Here is a 23,993-nt window from a genome sequence, read left to right as displayed (position 1 = left end):
TTTGACTGTGTTTTATCAATAACCATCTATAATTATATCTGTATACCATTTTACCACTACCTGTGTATTTGCTAATAGTTCTGTTGGATGACTGCAGTCACCATCTTTATTTATGCGTGTGGATTCTGAGGTTTACAAGGGTCTGGGCACAAACTGGCACAGAGCCGGACGGTGTCTCCTCTTGGCACATACCACATACTGGCCGCCTCGCCGTTTGCCTTCTGTCTGCTCACTGGTAAAAAAATGTAATTGCTCTGCTGTACAAGAATACACTTTACTGATTTTTACTAGTACTTGGAGTACACCACTTTATGTGCTTCCCCCAGCATTTCTAGTCAAGCCTGACATCAGTAATTCCAAGTTACAAATGAGAATGATGGCAAGTCAGGTCGTTATGTGACTTTCCAGTTGTGGAGCTGCTGACTTAAGACCTGAAGCTAGAGCGGCCTTCAGCCTTGCAGCCTCTGCTCCTCCCATTACCCCGTGGTGCTTCTCTGCTTTACTGTGAGATTGGGATGTGAAGGAGGGTTTTATTCTTGGGATTCTATAGAGCTAATGGTCTTGTGTGCCCATGTAAGAGGCTAGAATGAGCTTCGGAAATGGTTCAGTGGGTGAAACACTTGTTACCCAAGCCTGAGGCCTGGAGTTCAGATCCTGAGCATCCACACAGATCCCCAGCCCACTGGGCAGGGGCCACCTGGAATCCCACCACACGGTAAGCTGGCCCACTGGCCGAGTCTGGGAAGTGCATGTTTAGATGTTACCTCTGGCCTTCACATACATGTGCACACACACCCACGAGCCGCCCTCACTTGTGTGAACTAAGCACACATACACTGTTCACATACAAACCTTCCAAAATGGTGTAAATCATTAAAGTCACAGCAGTGGGTTTCTTGTCCCATAATCTTTGTATGCATCATGTTGATGTCATTGATGGAATATTCCAGAGCAAATCATTCATTACTTCCAGAAGAGGGAGACTGTGGGAAGGAGACGTTTACACTTAGGTCTGACAGTCTCAGGTAATTACAGCATCCCAGCACACTACTGTGGGCTTGTTCTGTAATTCATATCTGTTGCTTAATCAATGGAATTAACTGATTGTGGAAACAGCGGCTCCTTAAAGAGCACGTGTGTGGTTCAATAAGGAAAGTCTGTGCCCAGTAGATGTGAAGTGGTCTGAGTTCTTTATGATTGACTCAGCTCGTGTGTCCACCATTTTCTTTAGTTGTTCTCTGTAAGCCATGAGTTGAATGGATACATTCCCTATGGAATATAGTAGCTGCTCTTTGTTGTGTCAGACTGAATACAGTGGGAACTTTGTTTATGGGGGTAGATCTTGTCAGGGATATGAGAGATTACAAAAGACGAATGGCCTCAGATAGTGCATGTCAACTAGTGTTTCCAAATTTGTAAATAACACCACAGAGACATTTATTACCGGAAGAGGATGACAGCATCCGGAAGAAATAGAATGAAGAGACAAGTTTGCATTCGACTGTACAGCAGTCTTGGCGTTTTGATCCTAACCTGTTTCTAATTTTGTCATTTGCTAACATAAGCTAGCTGTTCTCTCAGAATGGATATGAGGATTTAATTAGAGGATGTACATGGAGATTCCTTGCACACTTAAGCACTTCAGTGTTTTAAGGCACAGGACTACTACTGGATGTCAGGCCTTAAACAAAAATGCTGTGAATTCAGATTTCAGTCCATATCCTCCAGTCAGCATTGACAGGAAGCATCTTCATCTGCATTTGACAGAGAGGGAACACGGGATGCCAAGAGGCCCAGGGATCTGTGGTCAAGGGGTGTTTTCCCTGGGACACTCCCCTTTCATCTCGGGTCTGGTGCAGTGTTTCTAATGAGGCTTAAGTGGCCAGTGTAAGCTCATCCAGTGTGGATTACTTGTACTGTCCTGGCTTAGGGGTCAGGAAATCCGGGCCATTACTACACTGTATATTACTAGTGATAATTCATTGCATGTGTCTTATTAAAGATGTATAAAATACTTGGCTTTCTGCTAAGGTTCATGTGTAAAATATCTTATAACTTTGATCTTAGAGTAAAAATTCTCTTTGAAGAGATAAGGGTATTTACAAATCTCATTTAGTATTTTGTTCTGTCTTTGTTTTTCAGTCATTCTTACACTGGCCAAGATTATAGTACCCAGAAGAGCACCGGGAAGATTTCCTTAGATCAGATTGATTCGGTAAGCGCTGGCCCTTGTAGAAGCAGACTTGTTTCAGTAGAGATCCTTGGGTGGGAAGCTGGCACAGTGGTTCCTTGCTGATTGCTTATCCTTTTAAGAGAAAAGTCTCATCTCATATATGTGACTTTTTTTTTTAATAATTGTAAGAAAACCAAATTTAAGGAGAAATTGTTTGCAATTGTTTAGTTAGTGTTGAGGGAAGAGCTTTGTTGTTCTTTGCAGAGTCATTAGATGCTCACCAGAGGGAGCAGCAAAGTCAAACAAATAAGGCCTGGTCCTCCTGACAGGGTCAGCCTGCAAGTCTGCCCAGTGAGAATTCAAGTCCCAGGAGGAAGGATGTTATCTGTGGAAGATAGAGGGAATACAGTTGAAATGGAAAGTAGGAAGGCTGAGTTAAAACCAAATAATGATTCTTCATTTTAGAAAAAGATTTATTCTATTTACTTTATGAGTGTAACTGTCTTTTTCTTCAGACACACCAGAAGAGGGCATCTAATCCCATTACAGATGGTTGTGAACCATAGAGTGTTTGCTGGGAATTGAACTCAGGACCTCTGGAAGAGCAGTCAGTGCTCTTAACCACTGAGCCATCTTTCTAGCCCCATGATATTTTGTTTTTGACTGGCGTCTTTTAAAATATTGGCTAAACATCTATTTGACTTTTTTCTTTGAACTTGATTCTGTTAATTTTGTGTTCTTTTCATCTGTCTTATGTTATAAATCAATTTCCTATTTGCAATTGTATTTTCAGACCTTTCTCTTAGAGAAATGGAATATCGTGTCCATGTAAACCCTCTGAGAGCATTCAGGCAGTTTTGTTTGTAATAAAAACATGGACAATCTCTAATGCTCTTCAGTAAGCAAACTGCAGCACATTCAAGCTGTAGATTGTGCCTGGTCATCGACCTTCCCTGGGTTGGCCCAGGTCAGCCTGGAGCCAAGGGTGAGGAATTACCACAAAGCCCGTCTTCAAACACGGCATGCTGTGTGACTTCGTTTAGTCAGTTGTCTTGAAATGACAGAGTTACGGAAATGAACAGAGGAGCCGTTTCCAACTGGAGGAGGCGGGGGTGGAGCAGGGCACAGGAGGCAGAGAGTAGACAGCAGGTGGAGAGCGGGGGGACAGCTCAGTTGGCCACGCGCTGGTCGTGTATGAGGACTTGCGTTTGGAGCCCCAGCATTCACAAAGAACGCTGCATGTGGTGGTCCACGCCTGCGGTCCCAGCAGAGGGAGAGGTCGGGGAAGGAGATACAAGCATCTTAGAGGCTTGTGCTGGTAGCCGGTTTAGCTGAAACAGTGAGCTCCAAGGTCAGTGAGAACAGAGGAAGACACCCAGTGTTGACCTCTGGTCTCCACACACAAATTCGGCTGTGTGCACACATCTGCACCGAATCACAGGGACCCTTGTGATGATGAGGTCACTTTGTGTCCTGACTGTGGCGGTGAACATGTGATGTAACGTGTACACAGAGGCATGTGCACAACTGCAGGGTCTGAGGAAACACAGTGGGGCATGTCCACGTTGTAGTTGCCTATTGTGCAGGATTTTATGTCTCAGGGGAAACTGGGGACATGCTATCTGTTTGTATTATTTCTTGCAACTAATAACGTGAGTCACTAGTTACCAAAGAAAAAATTTAAGAAGCAAGGGAAACAGATATTATATAACTTAGAGTGTTCAAAGTGTTACCAGCTTGACTTTTAGTCATTATAAAATAATAAGTCTTGTTTACAATCATAGTAATATAGGAATGCTTTCTGTGGTGTCTGTTCTTTATTCTGATTAAATCAAATTTACAATCACAGCAGATATGATACCAGGTCTAGTTTATGTTTGGCATTACCAAAACTTACTCTTTTTGTCTTGTAGCTTTCAACAAAATCCTTCCCACCTTGCATGCGTCAGCTGCACAAGGCGCTGAGGGAAAACCACCATCTTCGTCATGGAGGCCGGATGCAGTATGGCCTGTTCCTCAAGGGCATTGGGCTAACGTTGGAGCAGGCATTGCAGTTCTGGAAGCAAGAGTTTATCAAAGGAAAGATGGACCCAGACAAGGTAATGCTGGAAAGGCATAGCAGCAGCAAATGAAAGTTTGTCAGGTTGGTACTAGAAGATCCGTTTTTAAAATATGCACTGAAACACAGGTGAAAGGATAGAAGATGCATGTACCTTAGCTTATGCACAAAGACATTCACATCTTAGTCTACAGGTGCCCAAAGCCGGGTGTCTTCTTAAGCAGGCGTGTTACCAGCAGGAACACACGCACATACACACACACACACACACACACACACACACACACACACACACGCACACACACACACACACACACACCATTTGAAGGTTAGAAGAGCTCATGAATGCTTAATGTGAAATCAGTTAAAATGCTTTCTTTTGGGCTGTGCTCAGTCCCTAGAGTGTTTATTTCAACAGCCATCCCTACAAACCCTAGCAACCATCTTTAATCAGTCTAGAACATCAAGTTCCTAGGCCCACTCCTCAGTTCCTTTTCTTTTCTACTAATAGCAGATGGTAAAATTTTGCCTAGAAATGTTTTTTGTCTCTTTTATATCATACACTTCATGAAAAAAGTGTGTGTTGATTTCTTGATTTGCTTCTTCTGGACAAAGGCTACTTGGAAGTGAATAATGGTTGTACGAAGAATACCATGTGTTGTATCTAATTAGCTCTCCAGAGTTGCTGGAGCAAAATCCCCAGTACAGTGGCTAAGTGACAGAAACTTAGTTTTTCTTGGTTCTGGAGTCTGGAATTCTAATCAGTGTGCAGATTCCACCGCTCCTGAGGCCCCGCCCTGTGGCCTGAGGCCCCGCCCTGTGGCCTGAGGGCCTGTTAATGGGTCTTTTCTCTGTGCACCAGCTGTGCTTCTTTAGCTGCACCGGGTCTTCCGAGGCGCTGTCTCAGCAGAGTACAGCCACATCCGGGATCAGCCTCAACGGAAGAACTTAGGATGACATGACTCAGTATGCATCACGTGTGTTATTATAGAAGTTCTTTAAAAACATGGCTGTGTGTGTGCGTGGGCGTGGGTGTGTTTGTGTGTATGTGTGTGTGTGTGTGAGAGAGAGAGAGAGAGAGACAGAGAGACAGAGAGACAGAGGTGTCCACATAAAACATTCATGTGAAATGCAAAGCAATTTTTAGGTAAAGTGAAATAAGGTCTTGAAGGTGGATTGTTCTAGAAAATATTAATCCGTATCGGAAGGACATGGACAACAAGGAGTAAGAAGGAATCAGGCAAACGTTTCTGCCCATCCTCTCTATGGACCGTGTCCCTGGCTCGGCACACTGCTATCTGGGGTTAGACCTGCCTGGGTCTTGGCTGTTGTTACTAAGGAACTTCTGCTTCTCTTCTTGCTCTTGGATTCGAGTTTTCACGCATTCTTTTAGAGGATCGGCTTTGAGCACCGGTACATCATTCCTAAGAGAACAACATTCTGTCGTGAATTCATATCCAGCAGACCAAACTGTGTTGCCATCTATCTCACTCTAAGGAACTAGGTTTAGAGTGTAGATTTTAGCCTTAGTTTTAACTGGGTTGTATTAATATATGTGATGGATTAAAAATGTAAAAACAAGGCCTTCTTGTCAGGGCAGGGCACTTGAAAATTGCACCTAAGTTGTCAAATGCTATTCTTTGGTTTATAAATGAGTTTTACAAAAGGTATTGAAGTTTTGAATCTTATATTTTTAAATAGTTTCTTATATTTCTAACATAAATACACCATGCTTTATGGAAATAAATTTACTTAAGTAATCATAATGCATGTTTGAAGAGTTTCATTTTCTTTAAGTTTTTTATTCATTTTTCCTGTACTCTGCACTCCCCTTCCCATAATCATTCCCCCTCCCTGTCCCCTTCTCTTCTGAGCAGGTGGGCACCCCCCTGGGTATCTCTCCATCCTGGCATTTCAAGTCTCTGTGAGGCTAGGCACTTCCTCTCCCATTGAGGCCAGACAAGGCAGCCCAGCTAGAAGAACATATCCCATACACAGGAAACAGCTTTTGGGAGAGCCTCCGCTCCAGTTGTTAAAACCCACATGAAGACCAAGCCGCACATCTGCTACATATGAATGGGAGGCCTAGGTCCAACCCGTGTATGTTCTTTGGTTGGTGGTTCAGTCTCTGAGAGCCCCAAGGCTCCAGGTTAGTTGACTCCGTTGGTTTTCCTGTGGAGTTCCTATCCCCTTTAGGGTCCACAATCCTTTTGAGGAATTTTCTTAGTAATAATTTTTGTATTTTACATTGCCAGCCTGCCTACCTGAGGAAAAGCCTCACCTGTGTACCACAGCACATTAAATGTATCAAACTTTTATTAAGGTGTGAGAAGACAGAGCACTGAAGTGTTCTTTTGCTTAGAACTTGGTTATTTAATCGCTCAGTCACTAGGATCAAGTCTCACTGGGTAACTGTAACATAGTCACAGCACTGTGTCCTCTCAGCCGGATTGCTAGCAGTGCTATTGGTCTCAGTTGCCTTCCCCTGGCTCAGCTGGACATCAGCATTGGAGTGGCTGCAGTTTCTGGCCCTCGAATGCTTTATGTAGGGTCCATGGCTTGCTGTTGAGATTGAGCTAAGGAACATGTCACACTATTCCGTTTGTCAGAGACACCAACAGATAATGACACAGGATAAACTTGAACTGTTCAGCTGACTACCAACTGTTCAAAATTAATTTAATTTTTTTAACTTACTCACTTTACACCCTGTTCTTTGCCCCCCCCTTCCTGGTTACTCGATATGTATGTAACTGTACATATCAAGATCCGGGGACTGGGCCCACAGTTTGTGTTTTCGGAACTTTCCACACGAAGGTGGTGTTCACCAGGTTAGATTGAGGAAAATTGTTTTGTGACTACCCATAAAAATCCAAGTTGCTAAGTGGCTTATCCAGCAAAGTCCACGGCAAGCCTTCAGCTCTCATTTGCTCTGTCTGCTTCCATGGGCAATTTGGGCATAACGATCTGTCCTGTGTCAGTAATCCATGCACACACACATTTAAAAGCCTGCTATGTGCCAGGTCCTAGTAAATGCTAAGTGAGTATGTACAGCAGAGTGTCTCAGCTAATGTACTGCTAATGAATCTCCAATATACTCCAGTATCGATCCCATGAACCCTGGGGGAAGCCAGGCTGGATCTGGAGCACTCGGAGCTCGCTGCCTTCCATTATAATACTGCCTTCCCTTTAGAATTGTTCTCTATGCACTAAATGATGTGAAAGGGATGGGAATACTGTGGAGGGTGCAGGCTTGGACTTGGGCAAGCATATGTTTTTTCTGCCATATACAAGCTATATAACTCTATTAGGGTTCTCCATGGGAAAGAACTAGTAGAATGAATATGTATTGCAAGGGGCTGTATTAGATTGGCCTATTCAGTACAGTCAGGGTAGTTCAACAGTAGCTATCTCTGGAGAGGCTGAGGACCCAGGAGCTAGCTGTTCAGCCCACAAGGCTTCATGCTTCAGAGCCCTAACCTGGTGCCAGGAGCCTAGAGATTCCCAGAGAACTTCTGGTTTTTACTCCACATCGGAAGGCTGAAGAAGCAGGGTTCTTATACCAGCAATGGAACACCACAGCAGCAGCCACTGCAAGGTAGATGAACTTGCTAGCCAGAGTAAAAGCAAGTGAAAAAAATTCAAAAGCTGTTTTTTTCTTCTCTTAGACCTCCTTAGATTCGTGCTGGCATTGGGAGATGCCACACACATTTGGGGGGGGGGGTCTTCCAACTTTGAATAACCTGACTAAGACAATTCCTCACAGGTCACCACTCCTCTCTCAGCTTCTCTCTCTCCTGCTCCCTTAGGTTGTGTAGCGACTGGACACAGAATTGCTCACACAGCCCATGCATTCCATTGCAGCTGTTGCTGAGCGTCTTCGATCTGTCCAGGCCCTTGTCAGATGTGAGGAACGCAGCCTCTGTTCCTAGTCTCTGAGACCATCATCAGGGATGGGGGAGGTATTCACAAAGGAACTAGCCAGTGTTTTAAAAATGGCAAGTTGCAGAGTGGCAGACTGACCAGTTATTGATGCCTGGTTTTTGGCAGGCAATATGGCTGTTACTTGATTATCTGATCCGTAATACAGCCCTGAAGAGAAGCGTTACTGAAGTGTGTTTTCCTAATAGAACAGTCCTGGACCACAGGGTTGTATTCAGCCTAAGTTAGCAGTATTTTGGTTTTTAATGGTGTCTCATGGTCTTAGAGTAAAAGCAGAGAAGACATGAAATGAACTCATTCAGGCTGAGGGTGGAAGAGTGGGATGCTGCTTCTAATGAGGCCTGAGATTCTGATCCTATTGAAATTCAGAGCATCACCCCGGGGTAAACATTACGCTTTTATGAAGAGCGCAGTAAATTTTAGGCAGGAATATGGTACAGCAGTAAACCTGGTTAGATTTTATTTTAAATGCTGTATTTCCTAGTATCTAGAAAGAGACATGAGGCACATCACAGGTTGACTGTGTTGTAAGAATTGTTCAATTTGACACCGTGTTCAGTAGAAATTTTCAGTTTTCTCTTTAGTCACTAGAGGTGCAATAAGTTAAGGACTGGTGCTTAATCTCACGTTCTCCCTTGGTGAGACAAGAAGGGGAAACCAGCTGCCACACGTCTGGGTGGGGGGACCTTGATTAAATTGAGATGGGATGGCACCCACACCCCCACGGTAGGACTCACCGTGTCCTGGGGATTCTGCATTGTATGAAAAGAGGGGCACCTACTCGCTCTTCTTGACTGTGGGTGTGATGTGACCAGCCCCCTCAAATCCTGCTGCACAACTACCAAATGACAGACCGTAACCTCAAACCAGGCCAGGATGGACCTGTTCTCTCTTTAGCTGCCATCGACAGGACATTTTATTAGTTCAGGAAAAGAAACTAAGACACAGACAGTAGTGATTGTCTGCTAAGGGTTACAGAGACGTAGCGGTATGCATGAAATATGAGAACTAAGTTGGCATTTGTCATTTTAAATGCTTGATAAATGCAGTACTCCATAGTCATTCACACATCTATCATAAGAGACCTATCAATCCAACTTGTAGGAAAACCTTACTCAGCTGATTGGCCACTTACATTTTGATTTTATTTTTATTGAATCTTCATGTTGGTGCTACACTAAGAAAGTAATTTGAATGGAATAGACAGAGGTTCTGTAAAAGACACTCTACTTGAGCAGAGCTTTAAAGGTTCTCTGAGGAGTTAGGAAGTAACTTAAATGTATCTGTGGTTTTATTCTCACCCACCCCACGTCTGGGCACTGGGTCTAGGGCCTTTCATACGCTGAGCAGTCACTTTGTCACTGAGCAATAGTCCTAGCTCGGCACTGAGAATTTTGGTTTCTTTAAAAACACAGAAATGGCATGAGAATGTGTTTTCACTGTAATCCCAGGTGGGCTATGGAGCTGCTTCACATCATCCACAGCAGGTGACTATGATTTTCCTCGTGCTCTGGGGTGTAGGAGGGCAATTTTGACAGCTGCATGGAGTTTCTGTGATTGTGTGACATTTGGGACTCTGGGGACTCTTCAGAGGGTATAGTAAATGCTAGGGCCCAGAACGGTTGTCTAGGATATTGGTTGTTTGCTGTGTGGAGTTGTTGGTTGTTGGTTGTTTGTTGTGTGGGGTTGTTGGTTGTTGGTTGGTTGCTGTCTGGGGTTGTTGGTTGTTGGTTGCTGTGTGGGATTGTTGGTTGTTGGTTGGTTGCTGTGTGGGGTTGTTGATTGTTGGTTGCTGTGTGGGGTTGTTGGTTGTTGGTTGGTTGCTATGTGGGGTTGTTGGTTGTTGGTTGGATGTTGCTGATCACAGTTAAGTAGTTGTGTGCAAAGAAGAAACAACAACAGGAAGACATTAGATATCCTGATGGCAAAGATCAAAGGTGCCCTAAGGAACTTGACACCCCTAATCAGCAGGAAGTAGTCTAATGATAATGACACCCCTTTCTCCTCTGTGCTTTTTCTTCTCCCTTCTAGTGTTAGGGAGTTGGAAGGGTTGAACAAAAAAGCACCCACCAAGTAGCCAAAAATCCAGCTGCACAGCCCTTCCGAGTGTTTTAGACTCCATAGAGGTGTGTGTGGTCGAGGGCGTCTCCACCTCTTCTGCATTACTGAAAACACTGGTGCTGGATAGTCTGATGTGAGACTTCAGCAGCTGGAATAATCAGGAAACTGGCCAGTCATACTTTGAAGTAAACAGTGTATTGGGTTAAGTGTTAGTATCCTATTGTATGCTACATCTGCTAAAGCCAATAGCTTTTAGTTTTTCCTGTCAAATGAGTTTTCAATTCTTTATTTTTCTTTCACCAAAAATATTTTTCTCACGAAACATATCCTGTTTACCATTTCCCTTCTGTTCCTGCCAGATTCTTCTCACCTCACCTCCCTCCTGGATCCACCCCCTTTCTGTCTCTGATTAGAAAACAAACAGGCTTCTAAGGGTTAAGGACAGGAATGGGACAGGACAAGATGGGACTGGATGACTCAAAATAAAACTAACACATTGGAATAGGCAAAACAAACAAGTAGAAGAAAATGAGCCCAAGAGACAGATATAGACAGAGAGATCCACTCCTTCCCACATCCAGGAATCCCATGAAAACACTAAATTAGAAGTCATAAAGTAGAAGTCATACTTAAAGAACCTATAGGGTAAAAGGGGAGAAAAAATTAAAAATAATAAAATAAGCAACAAACAAACAACAAAAGCCAAAAAGCCCCGATGTGACGTAGTGAGACCAGGAATCCCCACAGATGCCCAGGGTTCCTTTTCTACCACTGGGCACACACCCTGCCCTGAAGAGTAGTTTGTTTCCCCAGTGAGACTGCCGTGGAAAAAACTAAACTTTCGTTTACAAGTGCTTATCAGTTGGAGACAGCGTCAGGGTTAGGGATGGAGGCACGTGTCCACCTCTCCATTCAGCTCTAGGACCCCATGTGAAGACACATGCAAACCCACTCGGGCCTTGTGCACGCTGCCTTGGACTCTGTGAGCTCGTACGTCCTCCTGACTTAGAGGACCCTGCCTCCCTGTGGGTGTCCGACATCCACCCTGGGTCTTCCTCTCCTCCTGCCCTGCCTTTTCTCATCTCTGAGGGATTTGATGAAGAACACTCCTTATTAGAGCTGAGGTTCCAAGGGGTCTCACTCTGCATGCTGTCTGCCCATGGTTTCTGTTTGTTCCCATCTGCTGCAGGAGGAAGCTCTCTGATGGTGGGCAGGGACTCAGTGTAGGAGTCGTTTCACTGCAGTGTCCTCTTAGTGAATAGTAGTATTAGTTTTACTTTTCCTCCCTGGGCTCTCTAGTTTCAGGTTCTTGGTTACCCAGGCAATGTTGGGTATGGAGTCCATCTTGTGGAGTAGGTGTTAAATCAAATTGAACACTGGTTGGTCACTCCTACAAGCTTTGTGCCATGATTGCTCTAACCCATCTTGCAGGCAGGACACCATTGTAGATCAAAGGGTTTGTGGCTGGCTGGCGTTTACATTTCTCTCTTGGTAGCGTGCGCAGTGCCCTGTGCACTATGTACCCTGGCACCTAGGGGTGAAGGCTCTGTGTAGGCAGCAGCTGGACTTTTCCATGTTCAGTGAGCTGCACAGGTGTTTTCAGGACCTTGTCTGTGTGGAGAGCAACTGCCTGGGTTGTTCGGGGATTCCCATGGAATCCCTTTGGCCAACTACTCAATTAGATGTGACCCATTGCTGGTGCTTGAACCTTCATTTGGTGACAAGAGACGTCCAATTGGGGCTGTCTTTTCATTATTTGGTGATTTCACTTAGATCACCTTATACAAGTATACATTTTTAGGAAGCTTCTACTGTATTAGGCTTCCATACTCCTCCTCAGATAGCCCTTAATTTTAGCTCTCTCTGTTATTTCCTCCCTCTTTCCTGCTTCCCTCCTCTCCACCATGTGATCCTCCCATTCTAGGTCCCCCTGCCCCCCGGCCCCCATCTCCCCCAACCCATCCATAACAATCTATTCTGTTTCCCTTGGGGATTTATGGAAACCAAATGGGAAGTAGATACCTTTATCTTTCCATTTACTTATTTAATTAATTTATTCGTGCTGGGATTGCATCAGGCCCTTGCACATGCTAGGTAAATGCTTTACTACGGATCTATGTCCCTAACCTAGGAGTTTAGCTTCAGTAGATGGTGACATGGCGTGGCATCTGACCTCCTACGTGGACAGTCAGTTCTGCTAATGTGCCTGATGCTCTTAGGGCAAGATGGTGTGCAAATATGTAGCTTCTTCAGAAAAAACATCAGCTTAAGATTCCATGAAGTGTCTCATTGTATTAGTTTTATGCATTTATTTTAAAATTGTCCTTATATAAACACACGCGCGCGCGCGCGCACACACACACACACACACACACGTTGCTGTTACAGAAAGACATTTCAAACAAGCATTTACTGTGTGTTGAGCATATTCTATCTGTAGCCTTACTTTTCCCATTACTCTTCTGTACTTCCCTAGTTTTGCTTCTATGATAATGTACTATATGCAAATACAATTTACATGTTTTATTAAAAAACATCTAGGATTATCTCAGTTTGGATTTGTTTTCCTGAAAATGACATCAGTTCATTCATTATCTGAACGCCAGGTAGACTGGGATACAGAAGAAGACAGGTGAGGGGGCAAGAACAAGATGGAGGTAGAGCAGTGGGAGGGAGGGGGGAGAGAGGGATGGAGAGAGAAGTGGGAGGAGGAGAGGGCTCTATATGCATATGCAGGACATAGGGGACAAAGTCTTCTGTGTTTTATTATCACCTTCCAATACGTTGTTTTGATTTTATATTCAAGTAACACGTATTGGGTCCTCCGAGAGTTTACATAGCTCAGCAAGCAAGCCTCTTGAGTAGAGCATTTCCCCTTGAGTGGATGCAGCATAGGCTAGTTGGGGGAATGTGTACTTTGGAATCAAATTAGAGCCCAGACCCATCTGCTCATTATACGCTGTGTGACTTTGCACAAGTCTGCTCCCAACTTCAGCCTCTCGTGCCTTGGGTGAGGATGATGATGGGATTTATATGGTGGTTGTATATGATACTATGCTTCCTGTACCATGTATGAACAGTGTCTGCTACTTAGCAGAGACTGTAAGTTGCTTGCCCCTAAGTTCCCATTTAATGGGAACTAGATTGTGGTAATACCAGCAGGAGAGCACACTCATGAGTGAAATAGTATATCCACCCAGGGGCCTCAGAGCGTCTCCGGGGGAAGTTAGTATGTGATTTGGACCCTGAATGGTAAGAGTGTGTGAGCATGTAGAATCGGGAGAGTAGGGGTTGGGGATTTAGCTCAGTGGTAGAGCGCTTGCCTAGGAAGCGCAAGGCCCTGGGTTCGATCCCAGCTCGAAAAAAAAAAAAAAAAAAAAAAAAGAATCGGGAGAGTAATTTCTGAACCGTGTTCTGTTTCTATTTTAGCGGCTGTTGATAACATAGCAAAGGCTCTTTTAAACTGTGGTTTGGCTAAAGACATAAATCACTTCTCAAGCGATGACTCTTCGTTCACTCTTGGTAAAAGCTGGGTGCTGCTAAATCTCAGCAGAGGCCTTCCGGCTGGGAGCCGAGGGACCCCATGCGGGTGTCCTTGCTCTGCAGTTGGACGAAGTGTCAAAACCTAAGTGAGCGAGTCTGTGAGACACAACACTTGTGTCTACAGTGGCGAATGTCAGAAGCAGGTTGGCGTCTCCTCATTGCGGTGAATCCGTAGTCCTCATTGGCTTTATGACAGTGTGGTGGTGGTTTGTTTTTAATCTGCAAGTTGTACCTTCTCAAAAGTGACCTAAAGATTGACTTAGTGTATGGTCCATCTGACGTGCATCTGAAGGCAGTCTTCATTTGTAGCAGAGAAAGGTTAACTCACTGATGGAGCCCTGGAGAGCTGGTGGACAGAGTTCCCAGGACAGATCCTAATGCACAGGTGCTGCTGGTTCTCAGCATCTCTGAGGCAGAGCAGTGGCCTTCCAGGGCATTTGAGATTTCCAGGGAATGGCTTAGGTCTTCATTATTATGTCTGCACCCACTGCCAACAGCAATCTCATTCATTTACTGGCATCAAACACATGCATAAGTGTATGGTGCCTAACTTACTCAGCCTAGCATTTTCCCTGAGGCCTAGACCCAGATATCTGAGTGGTGTTTATTATCTATGTTCCGAATCATATAAGTGCGGCTCACAGATCGACTTGGGTTTCTATACCTGAGCTCCTGGTCTGTGGAGCAGGTCATCACGTGTCTTTCCCAGCTCATTCATCTCTGGGAATGGCCACTCCATTGTTGATGGGTTTTTATCAAGCCTTTCTTTTACACCTGTGCAGTCAGAGCGCTCCAACTTAATCTAAGTGTGCCCCACTGCTGTCTCTTAAGACCTGTCAGCAGGAGCTCTTCAGACCCTGGAGGAGGACAGTAGGAAGTCACTCTCTCCTCTCCTTGGCCAGCTGCTTCTTAGCTGCCATGAAGTAGTACTGTTCTAGCACACGTTGCTTTCCATCATAGTGGCCTCATGGAATCCTAGAAGCCAGTGCGATACGTTGTGCATTGTTGACTGGAACATTCAAAACTCTGAGCTAAAAGAGGCCTTCCTGGGAGCCGATAACCTCAGGTATTTGTTGTAATAGAAAATGACCAAAACAATGACTGTATACCATCAGTCCCTAGCCTGCCCTGTCGCCATCCTGTGGACTCTTGGGTTAGCTTCACAACTCCCATTTCTGGCTTCTGTCTCTCAGGACTTCATCAGTGTCAATAAAAGAGAAAGGCCACCACGGCCTAGTCTTTTTTTCCTAATGGAATTTAAAATTCCTACAAGCCCTGGACAGAACCTTTAATAACGTTTCTCCAGCATCCTGCCCCAAATTCTGAGGGGTAATTACCTCCCTGGTGCATGGTCAGTGGAGCTGCTCGTGTGGGTGTGCCAGCCCTTGATGGACAGTTGTCCTGTATATCCCAGATATACTACGGATCGTGAGTAATGAGTATAACAGAGTGCACTTACCACCAAATGTGACTGAGCATAGCCCCGTATTTCTAGTGAATTAGAGTGCATTTCAGGACTGGGAAGTGCTTCAGGCTGATCACTGGGAACACCACTTATCCTTGCTCAGCAAAGGAAGTGCTGCTTAGTGGACATTTCAGGTCGAGTTAGTGTCAGAAAAGCAGCTTCTGTCTTAAAAAAAAAAAAAAAGGAATAGCTGTCAGGCCTACCTACTTATCTTCTGATAATGAGTTTGTTTTTGAGTAGTGATGGTTGACAGATTGCTTTATTTTTACTTGTTAAAAGTAAAGTTCAGGGGTTGGGGATTTAGCTCAGTGATAGAGCACTTGCCTAGCAAGCACAAGGCCCTGGGTTCGGTCCCCAGCTCCGGAAAAAAAAAAAAAAAAAAAAAGTAAAGTTCAGCCAAGTTCTGCAAACATTTCATGAAATTTTATGTTTATTTCCTGGCCCTGTAGACCTGAGACCCTGATTTAGTGATGGGGTAGAATACACTAATGAGAATGTCTTTGGGACATAATTATGTAGATTTAAAGGAGTGATGTAGCTTTAATTACGCCCTTTAGCTAATGCACTTGCATATTGAATTCACCCATGTCTTTCCGTGTTTCCTCTGAACCTGCTTTTCTCAGGCCCTAACGTGCTAATCAGCTCACAGGAATAACCAAAAGTTATGTAAGGTAAGCTGAAGGCTGTCAAAGGATGTCTTCAAATTACTAGTTCCAATCATACCTAGGGTCAGGTTTGGAAAAAAAAACAATGGCTCCTGTGTCTACAGCGTTCTGTGCCAGGTTTAACAAAGAAGGAAATTGTAGTGTCTGTGTTTAGTCGGCTTCCTCCTTCCCAGGTAAGCAGCATTCCCTGGTTGTACTGTACACGTTCCTCCCTCAGGTGATTTTTATTTAAGCTGGGGTGTGTGAAGTAAAACAATGGTATTTCAAAATGATTGTTTCTCTTGTGTGGTTGCCACTTGTTTGTTTGTTTATTTATTTATTTAGACTTTGTTTTCCTCCATATAGGCTCTCAGTTTAACAAAATAGCTACCTAGAAGCTGTGAAATGATTTGTCCACCTTAGGGGAAAACTGTGAAACCCTCCAGCATTTCTTGGTGGAGATTTGTTTCTGTGAGAAACTGGATTAGGTGAAAATCCTCAGTAAAGCTTAAGATGAAAAGAGACAAAAAATTAAAAGCTCTGAGTTGTTATTATTATTATTATTATTATTATTATTATTATTAATTTTCCCTTTGAGAAAGGGCCCTAGGTAAGAACCTAGGCAGACTGACCTTGAATTCACCTTTGTAGTCAAAAGTGGCCTTGAGCTTGGTTGGCAGGCTGCTGTCTTCTGAGTGCTGAGACTCTCCCAGTGTCGGGCTGTACTGAAAACAACAGAATTTAAACCAGAGGGCCAGATAGCAGCTGTTTTGGCTTCTGTTGCAGCCACTTTGCTGCTATGGTGGGAAGCCACCCCAGATGGGACCTCTGTGAGTTGGCTGTAGGTTGGCAGCTCTTAATTTGAAACATGTACTCTTATTTCTTCAAACCGACATTCATCTTGTGTGTGTATTCTGTAGCTGCTTTTGTGTGCTTTTTATTTATGTCATTATAATGGCCTATGAAACAGGGTGATAATATTTCTTAAAATTTTAACATGGAAAACTGCAAACATACAGAAACATAAGTCTCCACTTCTTCATCATATGAAAGTTACTCTGCTTCTACCCTGGGTTTGTCCTTTATTCATCTATTACTCATTTGCTTTAGCTGGGTCTTTAGAAAACATTGTTCCAGACTGTGCTTATGTGGTACCGTGTAGCTGAGATTTCTTTAGAGAAACAGAGTCAGTAACACCCACAGGTACAGGGAGCAGAGTGTGCAGAGGGAGGGAGAGAGGGAGGGAGAGAAGGTGGGCAGTTGTCTTATGTCATTATGGAGATGGAAAATACCAGACTCTCTGTCTCTGTCTTCGAGCTGGAGACCAGAAGCCTGTGGTGAGGTTTAGTCTCAGCCAAAGGCCAGAGAGCAAGGGCAGCTAGGAACAGGAGAGCAGTGAGGGAGAGGGGGATTCTCTTTCTTTAACATTTCGTTTAGGCTTCAGCACATTGGGTGGTGCCCATTCCCACTGGACAGGGAAAGCTGCTTCACACAGCCAGTTAGAATACTCCAGATCTATGCAGAAGTACCAGGCACTCCACAGTCCAGTTACACACACATAGTCAGCCATCATGGGCACTCCTGCACTCCAGTATGCTCTCTCTGACTCCCCTGCGCCCCCACCCCCTACATGCAGACATACACACACACACACACACACACACACACACACACACACCCCTCTCCCCCCAGGATGCTCTCTGCATTGATGACCTGCCCCATGCTTTGGTTTGTGTTTTTAATCTATTACCTTACAAAGAATGAGCCATGTCTCTAAAAGGCTCCATTGTCCCTGTTGTCATCTCTAGTGCTGTGTCCTTTCCCACTCTGTTTCTCAGTTTTCCAGTAAGAAGCCAGTCCTTCTAGCTCCAGCCGTTTAGTCAGGAATCCTTCCTAAGTGACTCACCTTTACATTTCGGTCACCTGAAGGGGCGTACTGGTGGCCATAGCCTTCACCACTGATGTCTTACCTGGTGATTTGGCAAATAGAATGGTCTTCCCAAAGCAATTATGCTAATGTTTGACTTCTTATTTTATCGGCCAGAGTTCATCTGTAACAAGCCTTCCCCAGGTCATCTTGAAGATTGATTTCCCCTGAGATGTGATTCACAGGGAACAGAATAGTTTTAAATCTCACTTTACAGATTGAGTTGGGATCTCAAAAAGTTAGGTAAGCTGCCTGAAGTCGCATGCCTCACGACAGGTCTAGAGAATCAAACCCAGTACTGACAAAATAGTGCTGTGGGTTTGAGAACCAGTGCTCAGTAATGTCTGGTTCATTGTTGCTCTGTACTCTCAGAGTGAGGAGTAGTACCATTAATTGTTCCTGCCTCTGTTTCAATGAAGGAGGGTGTGCATAGTTTCATCTGACAAACTTTCTTGAGAATAATATGTTCAAACTCCTGCTCTGTCACACAGCAGCTGCCTGCTGACTTTGTGCTTAATCTTACCACAGTCCAGCTCCCTCGTTTAGGACGTGACGATTCTAATAGTACCTTCCTTAAAGGCTTACGGCCTGTGCCTTGCACACAGCAGGTATTCAGTATCATTTTGTTTTCAGTAGTCAAACTGTCCCAGAGTTATACCTTTAACTCTATCAGCCATTTAATCCGAGCATTAGAAATATTGCAGGAATTGTCAGGAAAGTGACACGAGACTCTTTACTGACACGAGGCCGATGGTCGGCCAGCCATTGAAGACACTAGTGTCTCAAGGCTTCAGGCTCTCCTGCAGGATAATTGAGTAAGTTTGCAGATCGGGCTTGAAAGGATGTACGGAAACTCAGTGTTTTCATTTCCCAGCGTTTGAGCCTTATCAAAAGCAGAGGGTGATTGGATCTTTATTCTTGTTTTCATTTTTGAGTGTGAACACTTCCTACTCCTGACAGGAGGAAAAGCTGTCAAGTGAGCTTCTGTCTGTTCAGCTGGACACAGAATACTTTACTCTGTATTAGGTGGAAAGCAGGATACCTTCTGCCTGTGCTGACTTCCTTCCCTGCCTCACCTGTTAGGGGCACGGAGGGCAGCACTCCGTGTAGATTGCACTTCTGATCTCTCTGAGTTTTACTGGTGAGGGAGATTTTGGACCGTATTCAGACCTGCTAAGTCAGGGTCGTTAGCATTGCTTGTAAGGAGTCGGGTACTTCCCACATGTGCTTTGCTGAAAAGTCTCACTGCTGGCACTTTGTGCCCTGCTTGTTCTGCTTCTGTCTGAAGCTGGGGGTGGAGGGTGTGTGAGCGAGCGTTGGATCCTGGAATTTTCCTCTTTGCTCCCTTGTCCTGATCTTGCTCACACACGGCACTGCAAAGCTTGTTACTGGGTTTTTCTTGAATTATCAACTACGTTTTGAGCCATGTTCCAAAGGGCATGGTTTATAAATGATTCGTACCGTTTATAAACTTACTGAGAATTTGAAGGAACTTTGCACTTGGCCCTGAGAAGTGGAACACTTGCATTTTCTACTGCATACGCTGGCATATAGGCGGCAGTGATGCCGTGTAGCATGCTGTGGTCCACATGGAGTCCGTCATGTGAGTTTGTCTTTACAAAGATCAACACCGGCTGTTCTTTATCAGTCTACACCTTATTGTTTATGTGGAATTACACCACCCAGACTACGTAATTAACTTCAGGTTTGCTTTAGGAAAGATAATGTTACTCATCTTAAACCACATTTTCAGTATTATTTCTTCACTATATGTCTTGGAATTCTGTATTTAACTAGTGAAACACCATTGTACAATTAAAAATGGAATAGAATAAAACTATTTTATTCAAACGTATATATTTCAGTAGGTTTCTTTTTGTCCAGTGAAGGAGAGTGTATGTTCAATTCAGTTTCTGGGATATTAGGGAGATAGTGCGAACAAAGAACCTGGGTACCAGTGAAGAGGGTCGAGCTGTGTATCTCCTCAGGGCCTTTGCAAAGGCACGTGTCCCGTCAATTCAGTCTTACTAGCAAAGCGTCAGTATAAGAACCTGGATCTAAAGCCAAAGGCCAGAGCCAGCCCCTCACATCACCGTGGAAGCCCTGGAAAGCTGTACACACACCTTTTCCCACACACTAAAGGAGAGCGTGCCTTTCTTGTGTGTGAAGAGTTAAGTCAGCCTCCTGGCAGTGAGGTTCTTCCTAACCTGTGGGCTGCGGGTTTGCGCCTCCTTCAGAATGAGCCCCCTCAGCTCTGTGGGAGACGGCAACAGCCGGTTGAGGTTGGCTTCTGTTCCTTCGTGATCTTGGTCCCCTTAGCTTGGCTACACCGGTTTTCCCCGTGTCCTCATTTGTGTGTGTTGGCGGCTTCTTGTGAGGAGCAAGGGTGTCCACCAGGCACGAGGAGGGGCTGTTGGCTGTGCACAGGAGCTGCCGCCATTCGCTTTGAAAGTTAAATTAGTCAGTATGAGTGCATGCTCGAGATGAGAGAGGCAAGTCTCAGTGTTAACAGTTCGTGGAGAGTGTTGCTTGAGTTTCTTATTTAACTTAATAGATAATTAAACATGAAAGATGCAAAGTATAATAGTGATTACTCTCGAAACCAAACTACTGATGAATAATGAAGTTTTCCAGGCCTAAAATTTATATGTGGTGTTCTTTTTCCTTTTTGCAAGTCAGACATTTTTGAAAATATAACTCGAATATAAATTTGTGAGAGTAAGTTGAATGGAAAAACCCTACATTTTAACATTCATATTTAATATATAATCCCAAGGTGGATTCATCGGTCCTCAGCTCTCACATCCACCCTCTTTGCGCTGGTTAACTCTTACTGACTCTTGAGGATGCGAAAGTGGGTTCTGTGCACACGAGGACTCGTCTTGTTAGTTGTTAACTCGTCACAGCTCTGAGCCACAGCGACACCTCTGAAATAAGGCGGTAGAGACTTGTCTGGGGAAATACTAGAGTCGAAGCTAACTGGCGTGTAGGAGCTGCGTTACACACCTTGAAGGAGCACTTGGTTCTATTCAGGGTGACAGTGAAGGCCTCGTGCCACCGTCTCAGCTGTGTGGTTGGACGTCACCCTGCAGGCGGTTCTTCCTGTCTCTGCGAACCTCTGCCTTTACTTTGCACTCAGTTCATGAACTTGGTTCCTTCTCCCGCTCCCCGTCAGTAATCCCAGCTCGGTCTCGTTTTGCCAGTTCTGTAACACCTACACACGGCGGAGCCTGTCTTCTTGTAGATAAGTTTTCTGTACAGACCCTATAGAGTCTTTGGGTGCTGAACATTGAAAAGACCGGTTTTTAAGATTCCAGTAAGGGGTTGGTGGCTTTGCAGCATGTCCTGAGATACTCAGAGAGGCTCCTGCCAGCCGGTCTGTGGAGCCGCAGGCAGCTCGGGGCGAATCCACCATTGAGCACGTTTGCAAGAATGAAATTAACCGGATGAGGAAAACTGAGGTCTGTTTGAAAAAGCTTTGTCTTCCCATGGTGTGCTGAGCCACACGTGCCCTTGTGGCCACGTTTCATTACAGCCACCAAGCAGACTTGTGGAAGGTCAAGTCTCACAGCACCTTAGACATCGATGGGAGTACCGTAGTACCTGTTGGAAGAACAGCTTTGATTTGTATCTGCACAAGGCAAATCTAATCTAAGAGCCAGACTGCCCTTACTACAGCCACACTCATGACAAGTATTTCAGATCAACTTCTTTGATCTAGAAGGAAGCGATCGGTGATCCTAAATGGGAAGAACCTTAGGACTTGGAAATTTTTACTGGGTGATGCTTCACTTGCACGTTCACATCTGTAACGCATTAATACAGTGTTGGGAAGTAACATTCTCAGGACCAGTGAGACAGCTCGGCAGCTAAAGGCTCATGCTGACAAACTGACAGTCTGAGATTGTTCCCCGGGACACAGGTAGACCTGCAAGTTATTCTCTGATGCACTGCCTGCACTGCTGTGTGCGTGCGCACCACACACACACACACACATGTACACACACACATGCACACACACACACGCGCACACGCACACATGTAATAAGGTATTTTAGCTAAGAGTTGCAGGTAGGTGCAGACTTTGTCTGAGGCACACACAGTTGAACTAACTCCCCGGAGTGCAGATGTCACTTAGGTAACTTTATTCCTCAGAGCCCATTCTCCTATCCACGAGGTCAAACTGGGTTTACTGTATAGCGTTAACATTTAAGCAAAATAAACATAAAAGCATAAAAATAGGTAAAATGCTGCCCGGACACATGAAGCGAATGACACATCCACCATCACAGCCTATCCAGCTTCGCTGGAGTAGGCACAGGCTGGAACTGAACTCAGGGTGATGGTTCACTAGCACCATTTCATGACTAATGAGGAGGGTCATCAAGTTTTAGTGAGGCATGTCAGGGAAAAGTATGGTTTCCTTAGCTTAAAACAAGCAGAATTTTTTTATTATTAAAATTTCCATCAAATTGATGGCATTTCAATATAAAAAAATATATATTTTTGTATTGAATCTATGTGTTGGCAGTTTACTCATAGAACTGTTTTGTTGTTGTAATGATAAAACAAGAATGAATGCCTGCATCTGATAGTTTCCCTGTAATGAGGTATGAAAAACTCACAAAATATGGGAGAGGTGTTTTCTCTTCTCTTTAAAGCCTTTGGATCATGTCCCTTTAGAATGTCTATTACTTCTGCCAAAAGATTTTTCTGCATAAACTTAGATATTATTGTTTTGAGTTTTAGGCTGGCAAAGTGAGAGGTGACACATACACTTTTTAAGTCATGATGGAGACAAGTGGGTGAGGTTGGCTAAGCAGTCACCCCATGCTGTCACCACACAGAACTAAGCCAGCCGGAAGGTGATCGCTTCTTCGTCCGTGAGAAACACAGGGAACCCAAAATATCATCACTAATTAGCCCCGCAGCTTTGAAGATTTAAGTCTGTAACCATATCTCAGATCCCTTCAGAACGTTGGGAATGCGCCTGGACTGTTCAAGTCTCCAAGGTAGAGCTGAGTGCTGGCTAATTCACGCATAACCTGTGGGCGGCGTCTCTGCCACCTGTCCTGCCCGTGTTAAAATCTCCCCACTTTACCTCGGGGAAGACCCTTCTCCATGTGCTTTATCATCTGTGAATACTGCTTTGTACTTCTGAACAGAATTTTGAAATAAAAACATCCATCTTTTTTATTTTTGGCCTTCTTTTTCCAGCATCCCACATAAAGCTCAACTGTCTTTTTGTTTAATTAATGGACAAGGTGCTGTCCGTGTTGAGCAGAAACCGAGGAGAAAAGGCGGATCAGAGCTTCTTTCATTTGGCCTCGTCGACTCCCCAGGTGAAGGCAGTAGTGTTGAGCAGCGGCCAGAGTGAGGAGTTTGAAATGGCTCAGCTGAGGGATGGAGGTTCGAGTGCTTTGCAAGTGCATGGTACATGATGTTTTCATAGCAGAAAGGAGGAGAAGAGAATGATTATACGAACCAGGAAAAGTCTGAGATCTGGCAATGCACTGTATGTTTACTCGCATACCTACTGAATGTAATTAGTGATTTTTAAATGATTTTTTTCACTGTGGAAAATAGTAGTCGAAAGAAATGGGTGCCCTGCATCAAGGCCATAATACATTCACGCTGAGTTTAGCACAACTCGAACCCGAGTCCTGTAACTGGCAGTACTCATGCATAAAACAAGTCTGAGGAGCAAATGTCGTCGCTTGTGAATTGGGAGGTACTGAGAGAAGATAAATCCTTCAGTGTTTATCTAAACTGTCTCATGTAGTTGTCTGCCATTACTCAAGTTTCAGAAGTAATATTGTGGTTGTATTTCTTCAGAGACAAATTGATTTGGGGGTTATTAGCATTCAACAAATTACTCTTTAAAGCTGCACATCAAAATATTATTCCTGTAATTTTAAGAGTGCAGTGTTTCTCATTATGGGTCTGCTCCTTCCTTCGTATGCTGCACAGGACGTCTGGAGCTGCGTTTGAATTTCAATGGGAGCTAATCTGCATATGAAGAGGCCTGCAGGCTTGTGATCCCTGGAGCTGTCATGCAGAGCCCCAGCCTTAGATCTGCAGTTTTCCTCAGCCTTGCTTGTTGTTAGTCTCTCACCATTTAAATGATTCAATTTAAATTAATATAAAATTCTTTCTTTAGGAACAGCTGTTTCTTTGAA

At 44.3% G+C, this 23,993-nt stretch overlaps 1 protein-coding gene across 2 annotated transcripts in view; it reads left to right on the top strand.

Annotated features, from left to right (window-relative positions):
• Window positions 1-23,993, top strand: part of Prim2 (DNA primase subunit 2) — a 198,658-nt gene that overhangs the window by 138,469 nt on the left and 36,196 nt on the right. For both annotated transcript variants that reach the window (XM_032900882.1, XM_032900883.1), the window contains exons 9-10: window positions 2,143-2,215; window positions 4,087-4,272. In XM_032900882.1, coding sequence (XP_032756773.1) covers window positions 2,143-2,215; window positions 4,087-4,272 — 259 coding nt within the window. The remainder of the gene's footprint in view (window positions 1-2,142; window positions 2,216-4,086; window positions 4,273-23,993) is intronic.

Source organism: Rattus rattus, chromosome 4 (genome assembly GCF_011064425.1).
Source record: "Rattus rattus isolate New Zealand chromosome 4, Rrattus_CSIRO_v1, whole genome shotgun sequence".
Classification (NCBI taxonomy): Eukaryota; Metazoa; Chordata; class Mammalia; order Rodentia; family Muridae; genus Rattus; species Rattus rattus.
Note: the sequence above shows the minus strand (reverse complement) of the source record. Positions and strands in the feature narration are given on the sequence as shown.